This window comes from Gobius niger (genome assembly GCF_951799975.1).
Source record: "Gobius niger genome assembly, chromosome: 1".
Lineage (NCBI taxonomy): Eukaryota > Metazoa > Chordata > Actinopteri > Gobiiformes > Gobiidae > Gobius > Gobius niger.
Genome location: NC_136852.1, coordinates 67,266,587 through 67,277,048, shown reverse-complemented (window position 1 = coordinate 67,277,048; position 10,462 = coordinate 67,266,587). Strand labels below are relative to the sequence as shown.

At 42.4% G+C, this 10,462-nt stretch overlaps 1 protein-coding gene across 1 annotated transcript in view; it reads left to right on the top strand.

Annotated features, from left to right (window-relative positions):
• The first annotated feature begins 1,182 nt into the window (after window positions 1-1,182).
• The window catches only part of rab3c (RAB3C, member RAS oncogene family), a 28,107-nt gene continuing 18,827 nt past the window's right edge, over window positions 1,183-10,462 (top strand). Inside the window, exons 1-2 of the mRNA XM_079553014.1 lie at window positions 1,183-1,432; window positions 4,665-4,889. Of these exons, the coding sequence (XP_079409140.1) occupies window positions 4,665-4,889 (225 nt within the window). The 5' untranslated portion in view covers window positions 1,183-1,432. The remainder of the gene's footprint in view (window positions 1,433-4,664; window positions 4,890-10,462) is intronic.

Genomic DNA, 10,462 nt, shown 5'->3' with positions numbered 1-10,462 from the left:
TGCTGCTCAGGCTGTTGCAGATGCTGAACTGAACCAGGGGGGACGGCAACCAGCAGTGACGCAAACACGAGAGGCCATTTCTGCTGCTTGAAAAAACACAGTTACAGCCAATGTTATCCGGGTTTCATCCACGCTTACACACGGTCTAATGGACTTATATGGCAAGGTAAGATCATATATGCAGTAGTTACTTTTAGCAGGTCTATGATTTGTTCTTAGTTTCTTGACATATTAAAATACTAAATATAGAGGACTTTTAATATTTTGTTTCTTGAAAATATAGATAAATGTCACTTTGTTTTGAGCATATGCCACGAAAATGGAAAACTCAACTAATCAGACCAGGAATTAGTTAATAACAAAAACAACAACAACAACAACAACAACAACAACAACAACAACAACAACAACTCTAGGCTATATTAGTGACAAGCTGTAGCCTATATACCAAAAGCCGATACCAAATCCCTCTATGTTTAGTTCCAATGCAATCAGTACAATTCAACCACTTGACTCCCACCTGAACCGAGCACATTTTCTCCTTACGCCTTACCCAAATATAAAAGGTTGCAGCCTATAGGCCAGTGTAATGCCTCATTTGAAAGCTAAGACCTACGAAATTGATCTAAATTGATCTTTTTTCATTGCCACTTTTTCATTGCATTTGTGTCACTTTTTCAGTTTATTTTGGGGCGTTTCATTCCTTTTCCTTTTGTTTTCGTCTTTTTTTTTCTTTTTTTTTCTAGAAGCTTTTAGTTTTCGGTAATACCAAATTTGACAAAATGTGCTTGGTTATGGTGGGGGTTACGAGGTTGAAACATATTACAATACATTTGTACTTTAAATCAATTTCTATATCAGCAGATACAAATGCAGATTATTGTGTTTGATAAAAACATTGTTGCATCTTTTGAGGGGGTTTAAAACTGTCTGTAGTGGCTTAAGGCTATAAAATAAGCTAAATATAGACTGCTGGAAGCTAACGCCATCGTGTAGGCAAAATGAAATGAGCCGTTTTTGAAGCCTACACTTCGCCCGCTGCATTCTGGGAAACGTAGTGCAGTAACCTCCTCTGACGGCGGTGAACCAATTCCTTACCGTTCCCCATCAAAACTACAAAGCCTTTGCCATTGAAAAGAGCGTTCGCGGTGACGTCCCAGATACGCACGAGACCGGCTCGCTCCTGCGCGTGCCCCTCTCTCACGCGAGCCTCGTCAGCTCGGGGCGCGTGCGGCAGGCAGCTGAGGCAGGAGGAACCATAGGAGGAACGGTGGACAGCTCCAGTGCTGAAGCAATCTGCGGCGCTTCGGAGAAAACGGCCGATCGGGATAAAAGATAAAGTGACAAACGCGCGTGCGACGACCGTGTAGTCATTTGTACCGTATTTTAAAGACGCATCAAGGCAGGCAGTGATTCGAGGCGTGCATATCAGGTTTGTGTCTTTATGTCCTCGGATCATTCTGTGTGTATATAGGCAGCTTTACGCATTGCAAGGTGAAACGACCTCCTATGCAAAAGCTAGCATGCACGCGCCATGCAGCATCACTGTCATTTTCATGTTGACTGGGTTTGGCCTAATATTTCAACATGGCACGTTGTCCTTGGCCTATTTGAGCTTTTAGGGGCCCAACGAAGGAAAGAAAAAAGGAGAAAAAAATGAAGGTGGTACGGGCGAGCAGGTGCGGGCCTAAATCAAGCGATCATGTTTTTTTCCCGTCTTCTTTTTGTGTGAGCTTAAACAGTTCTCAAGCAGCGCGTTTGGCACCGAAGCACGGGCGGCTTTGTCATAACATTTCACCTTGGAGCAAAGATGACTGCTCTTGTCAGTAGTACTTAGCTCCGATGGGGGGCTTCACTGCATGGAATACTCATGGGTAGGCGTTACACATAGGAGATGAATGGGATCTTCACATGCCTACTCTAGAGAACCACACGTCTGCCAGCTAACTGATAAGCTTTATATGCACATGTTAGTCTGGATTATACATTGTTTTTGAACAGTCATGCAATATTGCTGCTTTTGCTTTAGTTGCAATTGAACTAAAATTGCGATTTGACTGGTAAAAATGGGCAATATACTGTATGTATTTTGGTCATATAACGTCCTTTATGGACAGCATTTCCTGTCTATGTACAAAATCTAAGCAATTAAGCTCACCTTTACGTTTTTTATTTCACTGAAATGCACACCAAATCCTATTTCCATTCTTCTACAGGCCCACGTAGCCTGGCAAGTTTAAAGTGTGCACTGTGATCTGAATTACAAAACTTGACAAAAAATAAATGAATAAATGCAATTGCATATTGTTTCCAAAATCGTCGCTAGTAGGATCCTTGAAAGGTCCTGATATATAGGCTTCAAAACCCAGAGCATAGTCTTTAAGTTACCTTTGCTTGGAGAAATTGATTGAACTGTAGCGGCCCCAAGGCACATCCTTGTGGAGTCCTTCATTACACATGTGATTTTGCATGTTTTACACTGGATGCTGTTCGACAGTTTGTTGTGGGTGAAATGTCTTGCCGGTGGATCCGATTATAATATGTATGGTTTCAATCTGCTACTGTACGGTTAGTGTGTGGATACTCAACCGGTATGCAAATATCTGATCATGTAAAAAATAACATCATCCAAAGAGGTTGCAGTGTTAAAGATCCACATGAAATAAAAACAATGCCACATCTCCTCTGTCAACAGACATTCACCAAGTTTAGTCACTTCTAGTTATTCTGTTTGTTTTGCTTTTCTTGGTGATCCCTCTCAGTAGTATACAGTAGCTATGACTGGGACTGCATGTTATGTCATTGACTGTATTGGTGCTAAGGGTCATGCTGGTTTGCCTGACGCAGCCTTCTGTCTCCTCTCATCTTAAGCATGTACAACACGCGGTGGCCTTTTGCAGCAAGGTGTGCCCCGGGATGCCTTATAAATCAAATAGAAACGGCAATGCTAATGGGTTGAAATTGCTATGTTGAGATGGCTAAATAAAAGGCCACAATGACACTCATTATGACACGCCACAACCCAAATAATAGAAAGAAATAATACTTTCAACTTGTTTGCAGTTTGACCCTGTTATAGATGGTAAATATAATAATGGCATATGAAACTTTTTTTTTTATGTTGATCAAAAGATGAGAAGAAGAAAGAAAGCACACTGTAAATAGCTAATTATACTTCCACGGGTTCTTATTGTGTATAGAAGATGCACACTCTGTGCTTCAGACATACTCCCCATAAAATGCCTCGCAAATGTTAATGTTCCTGGACGTGTTTAAATGTGCACGAAGATCTGATCCCAATTTCAAATCATACCTTGCAAATATAGTACCCTCGCCCCCAAAAACTCGGATACATTCAAATATTACTGACGTTTGTGCTTTTCTTTTCTCCACAGCTATGACTTACATTGCATTGTTACATTATCAAATTTCACATTCTGCTGTAATAGCAGACTGTGTATGTGCATGGCAGCATTATGTAATTTCTAAACATAGTAAAATGCATATTTTCCAAGTTTTCAGTTTTTGAAATGCAAAATGGATTAAAAAAATTCTATCTTGGTCATTATGGAACAGCCCAGCTTTCAAAATGACCAAATGAGAGCAAAAATACAACCCAAACGCCCTAAAGCAGTACTAAGCAACTCTTCCCCCTAGAGGCCATAAGCGCAACTGCAGGTGTAGTAGCAAGTAATGATTTTTTTAACGTATTTATTGTCTTGGAGAGTAAATACTACGCTGACAGGAAAGGTGAAGGGAGAGAGGGTTACTGTGCATCCAATTATACAATGGAAATATTTTTTTTTCACTCAAACTTGGCTGTAAATACTGTTTAAAGTGACGTTAGCCCGCAGTTAGCTTTGCCCGTTAGCATGTTAGCTTCTTCTTCGTGATTCCATTAGTGTGTATTGCTTTCTCCGGACCGGTGGCAGTCAAGTTGCAAACATGGTTTTCTGTCCAGAGACACCAGGGGGAGATGAAAGACTCTCCAATCATCCCATAAACACTTGTATTACCCCCACAGGGACTACGAAAAGGATTTATGAAGGTAAACACGTTACTTAGTACTGCTTTAAAAGGGTGCCAGGAAGACCTACCGCCTTAAAGGAATAGGCCACTGTTTTTCCATACTGAGATATGTTCTCTTGTGCGGTGCTCAGTCACGCAAAAAGACCAAAGATGTTGTTAGCATTTAACCTCTCCTCCTCTCCTATATCGGGCTAAACGGGAGTGAAGTTAGAAGCGACCAAGCTCTTCCACGTTTTCCCTATTTAAATACAGCTACGTGATCAGTTACATGACCCAAGACTAGTTACACAAAATTAAGCATCGATTTTCTATGCGGATTAAAGGGGAACTATATTGTAAGGCGTAATAACACCTATGGAGCACTTTGACGTCAGTGCATTAATATCTTCACTCCTGTAGAATTCTCAGACAGGTACACATCAACTCGTCTAAGCTCAGGTGAGAACATATCTCAGTATGGAAAAACAGTGGGCTGTTCCCTCTCATGCTGCCATTGGGTCACCCTTTAAAAAAAACAAAATGCCTGAAAACGCCCCTCCCATGTATCTATTCTAAAATAAACCCCTTGCACACGAGCTTCAAGGTGAATCTCTCAAAGTGTTCCTTGATTACGAGCGTTTGTTTTGTCTCCGCAGATGGCTGCCACTCAGGATATGAAAGGGAAGGGAGAGGGAGGCGACCAGAACTTCGACTACATGTTCAAGCTGCTCATCATCGGCAACAGCAGCGTGGGCAAGACATCGTTCCTGTTCCGCTACGCAGACGATGCCTTCACCTCTGCCTTCGTCAGCACCGTGGGCATCGACTTCAAAGTCAAAACCGTCTACAAGAATGACAAAAGGATCAAGCTACAGATCTGGGTATGAAACACAATAAGCTCGCGGGCCACCGTTGAATAAAATAGAAAGAATGAAAACGATATCCAGGAAGAGATGCTAGAGGATGCTGGGAATGGAATTGGAGGAGGTGATAGGCTATTCATTTCTGTATGTGTGTACGGTATGTAGAAATCATACCTAGACTGACTTTACTGAGCCACAAAGAAATAACTGCTTATCATAATGTAATAAAGTGCAGCAACTATCAAGAAAAGAACAATATAAGAAATAAGACATAAAACATGAATTGAAATGATAGGACTAACAGCAAATGAACGCCAATGTTTCCCCGGCTTCATCTCCCTTGCAGACTGCCTGTGTCTCAAATACTCCAAATACTGTGTTGAAGTAACATCAGATATTGTACAGTCATAGAGAACTCTCACAATACTGAAGTTATGCATATTTTTTGTTGCAGCTGAATCAAAACATGTGAACTACATCGACCAGGGCTATTTTTTACTGGGCCAGATTCATTGGAGGTCATTGGCCACCAGGCAGTCATTTGGCGAGTCCCACATCAAACATTTTGGAAGTTTGGAAAAATAGATCCAATAACCATTATTGCTTAAGTAGAATTAAACAAGATGGGCCCGATCTTGCGTTTCTAAAAGCAGACTGTAGACTGGACTTTTGCGCAGTTGGGGTGCGCTATGTTGTATCTTCAGCTTCATACCACGGCCAATGGAGAAGTTAGTTATTATGTCTGCGGAAGAAGCAACTAGTGCTAATTGCAGTCACCACGCCTCAGTTGACCCCCTCTTTCTAAGCCACGCCCCCAAGCCTAGGCCATGCATGCACTGGCGCACCGTTTGTTTGCACGCGAGATGTCGCTCTCTTCAGCGCTAGCACTGTTGTTGCACCAGGTGGAAGATCGGGCCCAAAAAGTTTATTCTAATGCTTTCCCGTCACAGCTGTTGGACTCGATTGAGTTCTGACTCAAGCACTGCAAAGGTAATAGGAATTATCTGAAATAATTATGTTTTTAGCAGGTGCAGAAGCCAAGAAGCCAAAGAGTCTATTATGTATTTGTTATGGGAAATTGTCAGTGGGCCAGACTAGATTAACAAACTGGATCTGGCCCCTATTGAACAGGCCTGTCATAGACCAGAATCCAATTGTTACATCTTTTATGTTTGCCATGGTGTTTAAAGAGCAACTAAACACGTGATCACGAGCACCATTATAGCGCCATGTTGAAAAGTGAATCCTTGCAAATGTGGCACTTTCCTAAATACTTAAAGCCTCATCATTCGGCTATTCTAACTTTGTAAAAATGCGTAGTCTTTGCAAGCCAGTTGTTGACACTCCAGGTCCAACACTCCCCCCGACCTGCTGGGAAGTGGGAACTGCCAACTAAAGGAGCATTTTGGAGTCTTGTCTGTGGGTAGAGCAAGGTTCTGGCACCAGGGCGTAGAAGTATTGCTGTGTACATTCCTGTTATGTACACGCATTACAAACACCGCATACATCATTGTGATCTACAGAATCTGTGGTTTGATTTTTAGAACAAGCATTGTTTTATGTGTTTGCCCTTCGGTGCAAGGTCTGTTAGAGGACTGCAGCCTCTCGAGAGGAGGAGGAGGAGCATTTTTACAAGATGCCCCGCTCCCTCACCTCTTCCTGTCTGGATGAACGACTCGTGTCCATAAAAGGTTGTCAGTGGCTGCTCTCGACCTCGGCAGCCGTATCTCTCTCTGATCGATACAGCTCAAGGACTGTGACAGGCTGTGACATGGCGCTGTGAGCGATCGGACAAGGCAAGGGCTTTCTGACAAAACACCAGATACATATCAAATCAGCTTGTCGGATCCTGTTCCATCGCTAACCAGCTCACACTTGTGCTCTTGAATTTAGAATTTACGACTCAAACTCAGCTACAATTAGTGTTTTTTTGTAGTAAATCTCTTGTTAGCTAATAATGACTGAATGTAGTGCTTATTAATGACACAGTGACCTTTCTGTGATAGTAGCTCACTGCAGCTGTTCAGGATTCAGGGCATCAATGAACGTTCTTTCCTCCTCCACAGAAGTCATCAGAGCGTCTAAACACTTTCTGTCTGTTCTTAACGTAACATGTGCTCCATGTTGTGAGCGTTTTATGTTGCTGACGCTGTGGGAGAGAGATGGAGAGAGAGAAAAGGCGACGATCCACTCCAGCACTTCACTCCTGAGACTTTGAAATGCTTGATTTATGATATGTTTGCTTTTCCTCACGACGGCACATGAGAAACAGAGAATTTTCACTCCTCGTGTTCTGAGAGTCTCCCACTGGTTTCAGAATCTCCTTCACTCCAGTGGCCCTTCGTCCGTTTCTCTGTTGGAAAGCAGATCACTTTGTCTGCATTTGTTTTGGGTCGCAAGTTTGAAACGTGTCCTCTAGAGTTCACAGACAGAGCGGGTAAAGTGTCTTGCAGCATATAGATTGTACAGGTATATTGATTTGCTTCTCATCTTTCTATTTTACTTTGGCTAAATCGTGAGATAGTATATTTTGGGTTTTGGGTTGTTTCAGAATTCTTGAATCAAGTCGTGGTTATTGGTCAGTTTCAAATATTGTTATGGTACTTTAAACTGTAATCGACATTTCTGCAGCTATTCCAGTGGCAGAGCGTACTGCCATGATGTTTTCCCCTCATCTCTCTTCGAAGTGCCGTGGTGCCTTCCTTAGTGTATTTGTAGACGATCTGAACAGTACAGTGTTTGAACTGGCTGTGCAGTTGGAGGATATAATGTAAGCTCAGAGGCAGATGGAGGTGCATGAATCCCCTGACAGGAGCAGAGTTCAGCGTGAGAGCGGTGCACAGTGGGAGCACGGCTGAAACCAACACCTCTCTCTCCCTCTCTCTGAGCGAGTGGGTATGTGAGGAGCAGTCAAGCTGCTTCGTTAATAGAAGACCTCGGCCTACTACTTGTCTTTTGTGTTCTAGAGGTAAGCACTCCAAACAGAACCAACAGCTTACCTGGACTAAGTGGCAAACCAATATCAGATTCCGTAAGTCACCGGCATTGCTCGTTGGCTTCTGTTGCCATGCTGTGTCTTCATCTGCGTTCCCTCTCCAAACCTGGAGTGTTGTCAAGTACTGCTGAAAATAATTGCAGTCTTTATGATTTGATAACCATTCAAATTTTGTGAGTTGATTGCAGTTGTTATAGATTCTGCTGCCACGGAGGGCCACTCTATCAAGAAGAACTATCCAAACAAACAAAAATCAATAAATATTGACTGATTGTAGGTCCATAGACTTGCAATGATATTCTTGTCTTGTCAGCTCAATTCAAGCCTGTTAGTTTGAGCTTTTACGCTATAAGAGGCTCTACAAAAAACTGCACATCCATAGAAGTGAAGGTTCTGTTGAAACTTGTCTTTTGTCTGTGTTTACTAAAGGAAAACAGGATCTCACAGCACGGTGCTTTGCTGAGGCAGAAGCTATGGGCGATAATGGGCCTTCGTGGTTTGCAAACATAACATACCATGAACAACAGGGAGGGCTCTTTGGCCTTTGTCAGTTTTAATTAGGCTCAGACTGAACGCTGAGGCTACAGTAAGTGGCCATTTAAGGTAATGGCTTACTATTCATTTGCTAATAGGTGAAAGTGTGTGTATTGCACTATTGTATGTATTCTCTTGCTTTGTGGTGGCAGCTTTGTAGATTTGACAAACAAATGGCTCAGTGACCGGAAGTGACAATGTTAGATCAATACTAATAAGTAAATATATGTGTAAATGTATTTAACAAGAAAAGACATGGATTGGAACTACAGTTATTTATTTATTTGTTATTTAAACAAGTAGAGCTAAACACCTGGATTACGCTTTTTCTTACTTACTTCTTGCTTCTTATTCTAAATGTATGCAGTTTTTCAGTTATTGACTGTGGGGGTTTGCAATGTGTCCGAAAATTACACGTCACAGTTTTCTTCAAGCCAAGATCATCATTTTGATTTTGTCATGGCTATCTTTATTATGCTTTTCAAAGTAACAAACATCATTTGCTTCTTCTGAAAGTCCACATTCGCTATGATTGGTTGAATTGGCAAGACTGACCAATGCATGCCTTTCAGTCATGTGACTTTTGTTCTTATGGCAGCCATTTTGAATCCCGAAGTAGAATTATGCAGTACCACAACATGTGACAATATCTCGACTAATGATTTAAATGAAAGACAACTGATTGACAGTGGCATTTTTATGTAATTGTAATCATTGCTCAAGAAGATAACAGTAAAAACACGGCCCCAGAGAGCACACGTTTATGTGAAGAAACCAGGGAGTCAGTGTTTAAGCTGCTCAATCAATCAATCAATCAATCAAAGTTTATTTATATAGCACTTTACAGCAACACCAGGAGGACCAAAGTGCTTCACAGAAAGATAAAACACATTTAAAAACACCAAATAATTGCAACTTAGACACAATTCAGTGCTCAAGTATTAAAAGCAAGTTTGAAGAGATGTGTCTTTAATCTGGATTTAAAAAGGGACAGGTCCGTGAGAACACGCAGACTGAGGGGCAGGCTGTTCCACAGTTTAGGCGCGGCAACAACAAAGGAACGATCGCCCCACTGTTTGTACCGGGACCTGGGCACGTCCAGAACCATCTGATTGGCAGACCGGAGAGCTCTGCTGGGGCAATGTACGGTCAACAACTCAGACAAATAAGAAGGAGCGAGACCATGGAGGGCTTTAAAAACAAGCATTAACATTTTAAAATCAATCCGAAAACGGACCGGGAGCCAGTGCAAGGAGGAGAGGACGGGAGTGATGTGGCTGTGTCTGGATGAACCGGTGAGAAGACGGGCTGCTGCATTCTGCACTAACTGTAACCGGTGGAGTGACGACTGTGGGAGGCCAGAGTAGAGAGCGTTGCAATAGTCCAACCGAGAACTGATAAATGCGTGAGTCGCCTTCTCCAGGTCTTGGCGTGAGAGAAAAGGCTTCACCTTGGACAAAAGGCGCAGCTGGAAAAAGCTGGCCTTGACCACAGCATTTATCTGTTGTTTGAAGTTCAGATCTCGGTCAAAGACGACTCCCAGGTTCCTGACGGCATCACGGACTGGACCCACGACCCGGGACTGAATCTGAGGAACATCCTTGGAACCAAAAATAATAAATTCAGATTTTGTTTCGTTGAGGTGGAGGAAGTTCTGCGCGAGCCATTGTTTAATGTCCGAAAGGCAGCTATGGAGGGAGTCAAGAGCAGAGGCAGTGTTAGGGAGTACTGGTAAATAGACCTGGATGTCGTCGGCATAAAGATGGAATGATAAATTGTGTCTGGCTCAAGACGTTAGCATGCTACCAACTAGCATTTAGCTTCATCAGCTCAGCTCTGACCTGATGTGTTTATTGTGTTGAAGCCATTGACAGTTGATTGATGCAGTTGCTAACCAGTAGCGTGCTAACGTCTTGAGCAGCTTAAACACTGAGTCTGAATGAGACTCTGTTGACATGACAAAAATCACAGAGAAAGGTTTTCTGTTTCCTCTTTGATGTGTTAGTTTAGTCTGAGGAGTGAAGTAGATCTTTAGTAAATCCTGCTGTAGCTCGACAGACAG